The sequence below is a fragment of the Mustela lutreola genome, chromosome 15 (assembly GCF_030435805.1).
Source record: "Mustela lutreola isolate mMusLut2 chromosome 15, mMusLut2.pri, whole genome shotgun sequence".
Classification (NCBI taxonomy): domain Eukaryota; kingdom Metazoa; phylum Chordata; class Mammalia; order Carnivora; family Mustelidae; genus Mustela; species Mustela lutreola.
This window is the reverse complement of record NC_081304.1, coordinates 14,104,422-14,119,218: the sequence shown is the minus strand read 5'-3', so window position 1 is coordinate 14,119,218 and position 14,797 is coordinate 14,104,422. Positions and strand designations below refer to the sequence as shown.

Below are 14,797 nucleotides of genomic sequence, written 5' to 3'. Positions count from 1 at the left end.
GAGGACTTAACAAAGAAGCACAAGGAAATTTGGGAGGATGATGGATATGTTCACTATCTACACTTTGGTGATGGTTTCACAGGTGTATAATATGTCAAAACTTAAATTGTACACTTTAAAATGTGAAGTTTATTATAGGTCACTTACACTTCAATAAAGGTAATTAAGAGAGAAAAAAAAATCCCTCCGGGATGGGTTCAGCTATCCTGGAGCTATTTCTGATGCACTCACAGGAAAAGCTAAAAAGCATCTACCCGGGAAAGCATCCTGTCTCTTCAAGTGTGCATGATGTACCTTTGGTACATACCCTTTCCTTAACACTCCAGGACAGGTTCCTACTTAAGCACAGTGGGATTAAACTACTCATGTATCAAATAAAACATGTCATACTCTTATATAAAATTTCATCCAACAGAAGTTATTTATAATTAAAGAGAACAGACATTCTATCACATTATAAAAAGCATCTTCCGTCTTTTCTTATTCAGGCTTGCAATTTAACATGTATTGTTTCAAAAACTTACTTTAAAACTAAATGCAAGTTAGCTGAGAGCCGAGGATCTGTAAACTGTGTTGTTCTGTTGTTATGGTCAACGAAATAAACTCTGCCTGTTGCAGTATTACGGATCTCCCATCCAGGAGGCAATGGACCAAGCTCTTCACAATTGATGTTGCTAAGATCCCTGCAAAAACAAATATAAAATAAAAAATACCTCATTGCTGGGCCAGGCAAGTGTAAATGACACAAAACAATTCCATGAAGTCTGAGAAAATATATTGTTTCAGAAACTTGAGATGTCCAGCTAGAATCTTTAATTCCCAATGGTTTAACAAACTTGCATATTCAAAACCCAATTCATAAATGGCTCAGGAACTTATCACACAGTCCACATTTTTAGTAAGTTCATTCCTGGGCTTTCATGTAATACAGATTTTAAATTAATATAAAAGCAATCACAACATTTGCCAACATAAACTGTGCTTCAATACTTGTCTGACAAAATAGTTTTACAAATGTCAGTGACATAAGGAAAGAAAAAAATTTCCCTTCAATTATTACATTCATTACTACACCATAAGATTTGTATAAATAAATGTTCACTCCATAATAATCTTAAACTCTCCAACAAAGCAACACCGGGAATGTTACTGAATTTAGAGAGCCTGAAAATATTCACAGAATATATTTTAAAGGAAAATTGCTCCACTTTGAATTTTGAAAGCTATAAAGCTAGTGAATGAAGAACCTTTTTAAGACACCTAAGGAAGAATGCTATCAAGCTTACTGCTGCAATAAAATAAGCAAAAAGACTTTTAACAGATCAAAGACCATTGTTAATGTATTACACATTCTTAAAACACTGACAAAGATTTACAGGACCTTAATGAATAAAATAAAAGCATGTCTAATGTAAACTTAAACTGTAACAGATAACTGTAATGATTAATCTCATGTTTTTTAAAAGTTAAACTAGAAAAAGATTTTCCAGAAATAACTTCTTCTTGGTCATGGTGAAGCTTAATGATGGACACATCTAAGCACCCACAGATTACTGGAACAATGATTTGACTTCTGCCTTTAGGTGCCCCAAGAGACTCGATGCTCCAGAACAACTAAAGCTTAGAAAATACACTGCTAGTCTCAGAAGAGGTGAAAGAAAATTTCCAAGAAGCCTCTTCAAATTAAAAACAAAAATAAAACCAAACCACCATAGCTACAGCTGAAGCCGGAGCTTGTGGCAGGTAGGCAGGCAGAGGGGCAGGGCTAACAGAGTAGTTGTTAATGGGGAAATGCAGCCCCAGGCCAGCTGCAAATTTGGAAAAGGAAATCTGGAACTTCCCCCACTAAGCTGAGAACTCAATGGGGAGATGAAATGATTCCAGGAATACTTCCTGAATTCCCACTTTGGGTCTACAGAACTCCAACCAATTAAGATCAGACAAACTCTCAAAGATCACCACACACTCCAGAAAGAAAAGTCATGACTGAGAGTTAGTGGAAACAATAAGCCACAGAATTAGATCCCTAAATACAGTCAGAGATCAAACAGAACCACTATGATATGCAATGTTAAAAAAATTACAAACTATCAATGAGATATTATTATAACAATGAACAGATGGATCTTTTTAAATGGAGCTTTCTGAAAGGAAAAGTGATTACTGAAATCAAAGAATGAATAATTCTTTTGATATAATGCAGAATTTTGTTTTATATCATTTTATTTAGAATGTTTTAAATCTATAATCATATGGGTTAAAAGAGTGGAAAACTGGAATGCTTTCATGTCCCATTAGGAAATGATTAAAGAAAAATGGAATGTTATACAGCCATAAAAATACAGATCTGTACCACAAGACTACATAGGACGGAATGTAATGAAGAACAAGGTATTAATCACGGTTTCAAAGAGAAATACAAAAGATGGCAAAATGGGAGTTCACAGATAATTCTAAGTTTACTGGACATCTTATAAAAGTAAAGTGTCTATTTTATAAATGTCTTTGAACAGTAATGCTATCTTAATATAATCTAAATATTCACGGTCTGCTTTGTCAGAAGAGCCTCCATACAAAGGCACCTTTACTTAAAGGATCCTCCAAAACAAAAGATACAATACACATTTTTACAAGAACACTTCGGAAAACAGAGACTAAAGGAAAATAATCCAGACTTTAAAATTAAAGTCATTATTCAATACTCAACATAAAATAGTCCTAAACCTTTATAGAAACCCTTTACTCATGAATGAAAACCTGACATGTTTCCTTGGGAATAGCCAATGGTGATGCCAAAATCCCTCCCAATTTCAACTTCTGATGCCAGTTTAGATACTATTCTTCCAACAGATAACTCAAGATCAACTTTCTCAATATTGGTGAGAAATCACTTGTTTTTTTTTTAAAAAAAAAAGGAAATCATTTTCTATTTCCTGCCAATGGTTTTAAATTATTTTACAGAAAAGGTCATTATTGACCTACAATTTGATTAACAGAATCCAAAACACTTCTTTTCCTAATTTACATAACAAATTCTTGTTTCTAAAAGTTATTTTTCAGTAAGCTTATTAATAAACAAAAAATTTCCTCCCCACTGCTTTTTAAACAGTTTACATTATCAAGAAATGGCAACCCTGGTACAATAATGAATGATCCACACGTTCCTTGGCTGCCACCCTCAAAAAATTTTAATTAAGCTGTATCACAGAGTAAAATATTTACATATTTACATTAGAATAGCTTCATTTATAAATATCAGTTGGCCCTTGAATAATCCAAGCTTAAAGTGCATAGGTCCACTTATAAGCAGATTTTTTACAGAACAGTACTTAACTATAAATGTGCTTACCATTCCTAAGGATTTCTTTAACCTTTTTTCTGTAGCTTAGTTTACTGTGAGAGCACATATGTGATAAATATACAACGTATGTGCTAATCAACCGTTTATGTTATCGGTAGGGCTTATGGTCAACAGTGGGCTCTTAGCAAAGTTTTGGGGGAGTCAAAAGGTACACAGATAATCGACTGTGCGGGTGGTCGGTGCCCCAAACCCTGCATTGTTCAAGGGTCAACTGTAAATAGAGTATCAAAGCAATCAGAGATCAGCTAGTCACATCTGGTTTTGATTCAAATGCAAGACTCTTGACAAGTAGAGCTCTGAGTATAAGCTTGAGGCAGAAGAAGATCTCTTCACCCTCCCTGGTCTTTTTTTTTTTTTTTTTGAGAAGAATGGTGCATTTAGAATATAAAATATCCTCGTCTTACAAAGGTTTACATCCAGTTTACCAAGTTAAGATTAAGAATTTAGAGCTCACCCTTTTCTGTAGCTTCAAATGAACCTGACGATTTGCTCTGTTCAATAACTCAAAAGAGCTAAACAGTGTTTGAAAAACTTATTTGATATTAAAATGCATCAAAAATCCTGTTAAATAATTAAATCGATTTATGTGTCATTCCATCTTCTTCAAGTTAAAAGACAGCTGACATTTGGGTTAGTAAAGGCATTGGCTTGGGTCATTGCCCTAGGGACCTGGGATGGAGCCCATGTCAGGTTTCCTGCTTCGCAGGAAGCCTATTTCTCTCTCTCCCTCTCCCCCTGCTTGTGTTCCCTCTCACTGTGTCTTTCTCTGTCAAATAAATAAATAAAAATATTTAAAAATAAATAAATAAATAAACAGATAGATAAGGTACAAGTACTGGTATTTAAAAGAAATTTAGGGGTGCCTGGGTGGCTCAGTGGGTTAAAGCCTCTGCCTTCAGCTCAGGTCATGATCCTAGGGTCCTGGGATCGAGCCCCACACACTGGGCTCTCCACTCAGCAGGGAGCCTGCTTCCCTTCCTCTCTCTGCCTACTTGTGATCTCTGTCTGTCAAATAAATAAATAAAATCTTTTAAAGAAAAGAAAAGAATTTTAATTCTTTTAACTCTTAAGAAACCACAATCAAGTGACGTTTATTCCAAGGCTGCAAGACTGATTCAGTATTTGAAAACTGATTAATGTAACATCATATTAATGGAATAAGAGAAAAATCACATGACAGTACTACCTGATACAAAAAAAAAGTGGCTAAATAAATAAATGTATTTTAATTAGGTCATTTCTTTGTATATTAAAATGAAACTTTATTAAGGAATACATAAAAATACCAAAAAAACAATGAATTCTCTCACATTAGGTTAAAATAAATAAATCTTTTTTTTTAAAGCCTAGCCAAAAATTAAAATATCTATTTATTATCCTTAAAAAAAAGTTGGGGAGGGGAATGTATATTTTGCAATGTTTTTTATGCTCTTCTCTGGGTCAATTTTCAAATTCCTAAAGGACTCGTGTTTTCACCCTTATTTTTTTTCTTAAAGGTGAGAGGAGAAAAGGGCTGGGGGCTGGTTCGGGGCAGGACACTGGGGAGACACTGCAGAGAAACAGGAAGGCCTTTCTACTAAATGTCAACTGAAATGACTGTCACAAAGAACCTAACTTTTACATAAACCATGTTAAGCTGAAGATTAAACAATCAAAGAAATCCTAAGTCAAACAGGTATCCAGTGGTATGAAGAGTATTTAGATATGTTCTCACCTCGGCACTCTTGGATCATGCCATGTGCTCACACCAGTCTGAGTATGTAAGAAATACACCTGACCTTGTTGTGTTGTCCTCTGTTCTGTAAAATTAAGAAACACTAATAATAAAAACATATTCAGAATGTTCAAATCAAAGACAGACACTAGGATACTACATCACTACAGACACTAGGATATTACATCAATAGTGAAATTCTCCAAATTACCAATCTACTGTATTACCAGAAAATGTTTTATAAATCATTCTTTTTCAACTCAATACATTTTCTCCTGGAAACAATCTTATAAATGGTGATGAGGGCAAGAGGCCACCTATCTGAAAGCCAACAACACTTACGATGTGGCTTAAATACTAAACATGTTGCTATGGAAAAGAGAAAACAAGACTGTCATGGTACCAATATTTCAACAAAACAAACAAGAAGAAATGATCTCTTGTTTGCCTTAAAGTGGAGCCTGAGGGGGAATAAAAGGAAGCTCAGAGGAAGAGGCTAGCCAACTGTTGGGGATTCTCCAAGGACTTGCAAAAACTTTCAAAGGGTTTGCAGGCTGGTAATGCTTGTTTATTACACCTAATTTTATTAACAAAACTTAAGGTTTTTTCTTGAGAGAGGTGTTTCCTCAAGACTACCATTTAAACTCAAACGAAGGAAAAACAGACGGAAAATGCCATTTTAAGGGGGGAGACACTCTATAGTCAAAAACAGACAAAGATGCAAAAATAAGCAAGTTAGAAAGAAGACCAGAGAACAAGCATGCATTCTGGGGAGAAAAAGTAAAAGGCAAAATTAACTCCAAGGCCCTGGGAAGAGAGTAAGGAAACCAGGACAAAAGGGAAGGAATCTGTGGGAAAAAGTTCTTTAACAGTGGTTTTTAGTCTTAATTGTGTTTTTAAGCAATAGAACCACTTATCTTTAAACAAAATATAATGAAAAATTCCAACATGTAAAACAACTATTGCTAATATGTATTAATATAAATTTGTTTATACACCTATAATAAAGTCAATTTAAACTTTAAGCTTCTTAAAATCATAAACACGAAAATGTTTAAAATTGGTGACAGATGAAAGCTGAGATACTTTCAGCCCTGGTACCCATTTTACTCCTAGGTTTTGGTTGTACAAAATTTCTTTTTAATCCAAATCACACGTAATATTGTAAAATATAACCACCCCCACTCCGAACTGCTTGCCTTATAACCTCAATTAAAGAGAAATGACAGAAAATACTTCCTTCTAAGGTCTGAACATTAACAGTAACAGGCAAAGTTTACTAAGTGCTTTCTGTGCTGGAAACTGTCAGCCACTTCACATGAAACCATCACTTAGAATCATCACTAATTTCCCCATTTTATGGAAGATACAACTGAGGCTCAGAGAAATTAAATACTGTGCCCAATGTCACACATCTAATGTGCAGCAAAGCCAGGATATAAACCCAGGTCTTTCTCCAAAGGCCATGCTCTCATCACTGTGCTACTCAGGTTAACCTGTGCAGCACAGCACAGTTAATGGACAAATTGGTTTCTTTTTTTTTTTTTTTAAATTAAAGAGTTAAAACATATTTTAAAAAAATAAAGCTAGAATCATGCATTTGCAGAACAGTTTAAAACATACTGTAGAGGAAAAACAAAACTCAGGTTAGATCAGGCGATTCCCAGTGTTGGTCATTAGGTGTCACCATAAGCCCAGATATCGTTTATCTACAGGCTGCTGGGAGGGTAAGGCTGTAATTATTTTGGCCAACTTTTAGCAAGAAAGAAGACAGCTGAGTTAATAGTATCTACAGGAGTATTCACAGGTTGTGATTTAGAAAGTTCTGTACCAACTAGAAGACTCAAGTCCTCTTCTACATGAAATTCTACAATCTATAAAATTATATAAGATTATAATAATTTTACACAAACATAAAAGTGACTAAATCACTTACAACAATAACCCAAATCATGCAGATAATCCAAAATTATAGACAATACGAAGATATAAATAACTTCAAAGCGTATTTCTGATGGCATTTCTAAATATGTAGGTCTAGAAAATTGCATCGCAGGTCTGACTTCAGATTACTGTTATCTGTAACAAGGTGGTAACCTTACCTTTACAAAGTGCCCATTTGCAAGAAACCTCACATTGTTACACATGCTCTTCCCGATACCTCTGAGACAAGGAAAGGCATCATTCATCTCATTTCATTATAAAAGAGCAAGAGGACTGAAGTTAACGACTAGCCCAAGTCAAACTGCTGGTTAGGTAGTCTTCTACCACTTCAAAGACTTTCAGATTGGGAGATTTTACACATTCATTTTCATGTAGGATCCCTAAACCCAGATTAATAACTTCTTTAAAGCTGATTTTCTGGCTTTCTTAGCAAGCTGAAATCAGTAAGCCACACTTGTTTTTCCTCTGCTAGTCATACCATAGCCTTCCGGTAGGTCTGGAGGAGTATGTAAATGTGTCCTGCTCATGTAATTTCTATGTCGCTGTGACCGGACTCTCCTCTCAGCCAGTCTGGGATCTGAAGACTGTCCACATGTTGCACCATTTGTTCCACTAATTGGAGTGTTCTCATCAACAAAGCAGCTAAGAGGTCTGCCAGGACTTGAATATTCAGATGCTGGTCTATTGAAAAGTAACAGGATAAAAAGTTACTCAACTGAGATATCAAAGGTCAAGTTCTCTAGACAGACAATGTCTGTACTGCAGGAATAATCACAAGAAAACGGAATGATCAACACAAATATGATGATTTCAAAAACCGAATAAAAGCAAGCATGATGCCTCTAAACACCAAACTCATGTTACAGGCACAGTCAGTTATGTACTTAAGTCATTTTATACTGATTTTAATTACATTTTATATGAAATCCACATGTATCTGTAGATGTGAGCACTTCCTGACTTAGCCTCAGCCTACCTCTTGGACCTGACTTCCCATCTTTCTCCCACTCCACTCTGGCCACTGACACTTCTCTTATTCGTTGAATTTGCCAAGACTGTTTTTACCTTTAGGGCTAGAAGGGAGTTCTCCCTCCCATTCCTGAATGCCCTTTTCTCCTACTCTCCCTAGGCCAAGGCTCTTTTTTGTCATTTAAATCATAGTTTAAGCTTAAACGTCTGAGACATCCTTCCTGACCTTCAATTCTAAGGCAGTCACCCAGGCATTTGATAAGTACCTCACCTTACTTTCTCAGCACAGCAATTGTTTGATCATTTTTTATCTGCATCCTCGTTTTCCCTTACTAGTATATTTCTTTATTGAGGGAAGAACGTTCACCTAGTTTGTTTCCCACTATATATATCCCCTGCACCTAGAACAGTGTTTGACATATTTAAGAGTATCTCAGTAAATATTTATTGAATGAATAAAGATGACGGTGTGACTCTTCAAAGAACTTCTGGTATACTGACAGGTCATCAAAAATATAAAAGGATAATCAAGAGTTAATTTTTAAACTAACATTTACAACCACAATCAACTTTATACCCGTGGAAATTAAAGTCAGTTTCATCAGTTAAATGAGTTAGAAGGAAATGGGACTTCACTAAAGCACTGACAAAAGTACACAATCATTTATACTCAGATACAGTAAAAATGGGTTCACTTCAATAGATCATTGGCAGTTTAATACTTGAAATACAACTCTCAAACAAGCATTTTTTAAAATGGCAACATGAGCTAAGCTTTTACCTGAGAACTGTAACGTAAGAGGGAAACTATGACTTAATGAGTTAAGCAACTAATTCCCAATAAATAAGAGTAGGTATAACTTAAGAGAAGCATTTGATGTTCTGTATCTGGTGCCATTCCTGCTCAGGAAAACAGGGGATGGAGGGCAAAACAAACACTCAACAGAGGCAACAAAAAAATGTTCTTACTTAAACAAAACAAACAAACAAGAAAAGGAAATTCAGCCACTTATCCTATTCATTTTCAATTACTTAAAAAAAAAAGTACTTCCATGGTGCCAGGGTAGTTCCACTGGTTAAATGTCTGACTCTTGATTTCGATTCAAGTCATGATCTCAGGGTCACAAGATTGAGCCCCAAGTCTGGCTCCAAGCTGAGCATGGGGCCTGCTTGAGATTTTGTCTCGTGTCTCTCCCTCTCCTGCTGCCCCTCCACCCTGTCTGGGGCACATGCAAGCTCTCTCTCACACACATAACTAAATAAATAAAATCTTTTTTTTTTTTTTAACATCTTATTTACTTGACAGAGAGAGAGAGCACACAAGCAGGGAGGCATACAAGCAGGGAGGCTGTAGAGGGAGAGGGAGAAGCAGGCTCCCCACCAGAGCAGGGAGCCTGGATCTGTGACCTGAGCCAAAGGCAGACGCTTAATTGAGTCACCGGGGCACCCCAAATAAAATCTTTAAAAATGAAAATAAAAATAAAAAGTGCTTCCTTGGGAGTTTCTAAAAATTATCTTACATCCCCATGCCTTTATACAGTAAGCTCCATGAAGGCCCTTCTGCCTTATTTACTGTTACAGCATAAATGTTGAGCACAGTAACTGGCATATAACCATTTGGTGAACTGAATGATAGCTGTTACTACTACTCTCAATACTTTTCATCACCTTCCCCTATCTGATTAAATTCTAACATTCTTGAAGATTTAGTTCAGAAATTCTCCTTCGGAGTTTTCCTTGCAGGTTCTAACATCCCCTTACCCTGCCCTCCACATGGTCTTAGAACATCTGGTTCTTATCTTGATCACAGACCTTACTGGATGCAATATAACACAATCATACCCCAACATGACTGAACAAATAAAGATCCAGTATCTATATTTTGTTATAGCCATTCAGTAACTGAATTTTTTAAAATTTTCAAAATTTTGAAAAAAATTTTTCAAGAATTTTTCTTATTCTTGAAAAATAAGAAATAAAAGGACTTCTCGATTTATTGTTAACTCATTTAATAAATATTTATTAAATAACATCACTGGCCCTGAGCTACAATAACAGGATGACCTGCTAAACAATCTTTATTGAAAATGACTTTTGGAAATAATAGTGGCACTTGCTGTAAGATCTACTGATCTTCAGCAGTATAAACCAAGAAAGGAAATCTGGTAAAGCTGACAGATAAACAGAAAGTGGCAATTTCAGGAAGGCAAAAAGCAGAGACCGCGGGAAGACATTTGTATGTTCTTACCGTGTTGGGCGTTCCCACTGCGTAGTTCTTGTTATGTGGTTCAGATACTGAATTCTTCCAGAGGCAGTTCTCCTTTCCTCCCAGCTTAAATAAAAATTGAGAGATAAGGCATCAATAGGAAGGTAGATACAGAATGTTTTTAGTGCAAAATTGAGCCAGGAAGACATCTGTTATGATAAATCAGGAATGACAACTGAAAAATCAATAGAATACTGGAATTTTTTTCAGCTTATTTTAAAACTGTACAATGTATCTTCTGGAATTCTGAAGCTTCTAAAATGTTTACATGGAAGTGTGGCTAATATTCTCCATCAGCCTAACTCAGAATTCTCCAATAATGTCAGCACTCAATTAAATTATACTAATTTCTCCAGAATTGGGGAGGGGGCATACTAAAAATAAAAATCACACCTAATTTTTGAAATTAACATAAAAGTGTATAAAACCTTTTTTTTTTAAGATTTTATTTATTTGACAAAGATTACAAGTAGGCGGAAAGGTAGGCAGAGAGAGGAGAGGGGAAGCAGGCTCCCTGCTGAGCAGAGAGCCTGATGTGGGGTTCGATGTGGGACTTGATCCCGGGACCCTAGGATCATGACCTGAGCCAAAGGCGGAGGCTTTAACCCACTGAGCCACCCAGGCGCCCCTATAAAAGCTTTTTAAAGCATTTAGCCTACCCAAACTATTTTTTAAAAAACAATGGTACTTCCTCCTCAGTAACTTTTTAATCCATGTAACAACAACAACAACAACAACAAAATATGTATGTATGTATGTATGTGTATGTATATATATATACATATATATATATATATAAATATATCAGTAAATGACCACAGAAATGTGGTAATGCTAGTATTTCCACCAAAACCCTTGCAGAGGTTTAGGAGCCATAAAAAATAGGAAATAAAGAGATGCTTAAAGGGTCTTTTGCCCTGTGACAACAAAGCACAAAATGTAGTGCTTATCAATTAATATATAAATTATATACATGTACAACTATATTATAAAATGTAGACCTAATTAGACTTTTTAAAGACTGTGATATAAAACATATGGGGAAGAAAGCACTATAAAGTACTATAAAGTGTAGAATAAGCCTTAAATTTTGTAATCTCTTAATACTGATAAGTTATTTCACACTAAACTTCCCCTTCAAAATTACCATAATCTACTTCAGCCATAAGAGTTAATATATGTATCAAGGAACTACAGTGATTTATAAACAGACTTAAATTATGGTGATTTTTAAGAGTTTAAACAAAATGAGTGAATACCCTGGCTTGGATATAAAATTTCGGATCAAAAATAATTTAAGTCAAAACCCAACCAATTACATACTTTAAATAACTTATTGTATATAAACTACACCTCACTGGTGTTAATTAAGCATGTTTTGAAAGTTAAAAATACAGTCAGAATAGTGTCAGCGCTGGTTTCAGAACAGTAATCAAAAGTATGAGCTTTGGAACCGGGGCTTACACGTCTGCATTCCAGCTCTACCATTCACTATGAGACCTTCAAGGCAAGTTTACTTACTCCTCTGAGTCCCAGTGTTTTTAATCTACTAAATGAATGAGGGTGACAACAGTAGCAGCAAGAGTAATAATAGCAGCTAATTATTTACTAAACAGTATATGCAAAACATTGTGCTAAGTGCTTTATATGAATGATTTCATTTAATCCTCACAATTTATGGCATAAATACTATTATCACAATCCTCTTCTAGAATATAAATCAATGCTTACAGAAGTTAAATAAACTAACTAAATTCACAAAGCTTGTAAATCAGAAGACTAAGGATTAGAACCCAGACAGTCTAATTCCAGAATCACACACGTGAGTTATGTGATCTAATGCATCACAGAAAGTGCTAACAGTACCTGACAAACACAGGTTCATTAATGTTTCTTTTCTTTTCTTTTCTTTTCTTTTTTTTTAAGATTTTACTTATTTGACAGAGAGAGACACAGGGAGAGAGGGAACACAAGCGGAAGAGTAGAAGAGGGAGAAGCAGGCTTCCCGCTGAGCAGGGAGCCTGATGTGGGGCTCAATCCCAGAACCCTGGGATCATGACCTGAGCCAAAGGCAGACACTTAACGACTGAACCAACCAGGTGCCCCCAAATTTAACGTATCTAATTAATGGCTTATTTTATAAATTTGTCTTGACAAGATTCCTTGCTATTTTTTCAAGTATAAGAAAAATTTAGGGGCACCTGGGTGGCTCAGTGGGTTAAAGCCTCTGCCTTCAGCTCAGGTCATGATCCCAGGGTCCTGGGATCAAGCCCCACATCAGGCTCTCTGCTCAGCAGGGAGCCTGCTTCCCCCGCTCTCTCTGCCTGCCTCTCTGCCTACTTGTGATTTCTGTCTATTAGATAAATAAATAAAATCTTTTTTAAAAAATAAGAAAAATCTACATTCTGGAACTGTTCGGCAAATTTCTAAAGTTAAGCATACAATAAATACCAATTTATTTGTCATTATTTGAAGGATGTTATCAACATATTTCTCTAATGATCTCAGCTTACCCATCTGGTAAATCATTATCAAATAAACGACTGCAGTCCACAACTTGTCCTCCTGTGCCTATTCGGTCTCTGGACTGAAGACTTACTGTAAGACAACGAAAAAATTACTAAGAGTTGGAAAACTAGAAAGATTTATTTCAATTTAAAATATGTATCTTTAAAAGACATCTAGCTTATTTAATACTCCAGAATGAGCTCTTCAGCTTTTAATAAATCTGTAATTTCTTTTTCCATTTAGGAGTGACATTAAAATTTTATGATTTTGTATCCTTTATTGTGGTCATAGAGGAGAGTTTAAATCCTTTTTGACCATTGTAATGGAGTAATGCAAGCCCTCTACTATACTCAAAACAGGCATAACACATGAAAGGTATATTCACATACAGAGGAACTGGAAAAGTTCACATTAATTTGGGTTTAATTCTTAACACACCTTTAAAAAAACAAAGAGGGGCTTCTGAGTGGCACAGTAGTTGAGCGTCCAACTCTTGGTTTGGACTTAGGTTGCAATCTCAGGATTGTGAGATCAAGTCTGCTTGAGATTCTCCCCCCTCTCCTTCTGCCCCTCCTGTTCTTGCTCTCTAAAGTCTTTATTTTTTTTTTTAAGATTATATTTATTTATTTTTGTGAGAGAAAGAGAGCAAGCATGAGTAGCGGGGAGAGGCAGAGGGAGAAGCAGACTCCCCACTGAGTATGAAGCCTGAGGTGGGACTAGATCCCAGGACACTAGGATCATGACCTGAGCCAAAGGCAAACACTTAAACAACTGAGCCACTCAGGTGCCCTCTAAAATAAATCTTAAAAATAAATAAATAAATCTTAAAAAATAAAAAACAGAAAACAAAACCCATGAAACTGGATTCTAGCAATCAGGCAATACTTCGATTCCATGAGTTAAAATAGTACATAATCATGTGTGGTGTAAAACTACTACTATAAATTTGGAAGCAAGAGATGTAAGCTCTAGACCAGGCTCTAACACTTAGTTTGGCAAATGACCGTCAACAAAACACTTAACATTCTTGAAGTTTAGATAATCTAAATAATGAGGAAGTTAGGCTGTTATGTCTGTCCCCTTGCTGCTCTAATATTCTTTAATTCTATTTTTGGCAATTCTCCCTAAAAGATAAAATAGGAACGGGCAAATGTGACTAAAATCCAACTTTTATTTTTTTATCTTTTAAGATTTTTATTTATTTCTTGACAGAGAGAAAGAGACAGCGAGAGAGGGAACACAAACAGGGGGAGAGGAAGGGAGAATCAGGCTTCCCATTGAGCAGGGAGCCTGATGTGGGGCTCCATCCCAGAACCCTGGGATCATGAGCTCAAGGCAGATGCTTAAAGACTGAGCCACCCAAATGCCCCAACCCAACTTTTAAAGAATTAACCAGTTACTATATAAAGTATGACATCTAAGTACCCTTCGTTCTAGGAAGGGTTCCAAAATTCTGAAATCTTCCAGCTCTGCAAAAATTTTGAAAAATCAGAAAGTTCAATACGTTACACCTTTATATGAATTTCATTTATAGGTGACATTGTAACATACCTTTCCTCAGTGAATTTAAACAAAATGTTATATGGAAATTGCACTAAAAACAGTATTAACCAGTTTTTATACAGAAAGGCTAAGCGAAATGCTTACCCAAATATAATCCCTGCAAAAACTATGTATTTTTTCTTTTTCTTTTTTTTTTTTTTTAAAGATTTTATTTATTTATTTGACAGAGAGAGATCACAAGTAGGCAGAGAGGCAGGCAGAGAGAGAGAGGAGGAAGCAGGCTCCCTGGTGAGCAGAGAGCCCGATGCGGGACTCAATCCCAGGAACCTGAGATCATGACCTGAGCCGAAGGCAGCAGCCTAACCCACTGAGCCACCCAGGCGCCCAAAAACTATGTATTTTTTCATTAGCGAGTTTAGAATAATATTAAGTCTCAAAATTAAGGATTTCATAAGCTTCAACTCCATACTGCTGCATTACAAAACACCTAAGCAATTTTTACGTGAGTTTGTGTTTTTAAATGGCCTAATCC

General features: G+C 35.8%; 1 protein-coding gene across 1 annotated transcript in view; it reads right to left on the bottom strand.

The window, feature by feature from the left end:
- Positions 1–14,797, bottom strand: part of SMURF2 (SMAD specific E3 ubiquitin protein ligase 2) — a 121,837-nt gene that overhangs the window by 20,108 nt on the left and 86,932 nt on the right. Inside the window, exons 6-10 of the mRNA XM_059150232.1 lie at positions 12,768–12,852; positions 10,237–10,320; positions 7,498–7,700; positions 5,076–5,160; positions 525–683 (exon numbers count right to left, since the gene is read on the bottom strand). Of these exons, the coding sequence (XP_059006215.1) occupies positions 525–683; positions 5,076–5,160; positions 7,498–7,700; positions 10,237–10,320; positions 12,768–12,852 (616 nt within the window). The remainder of the gene's footprint in view (positions 1–524; positions 684–5,075; positions 5,161–7,497; positions 7,701–10,236; positions 10,321–12,767; positions 12,853–14,797) is intronic.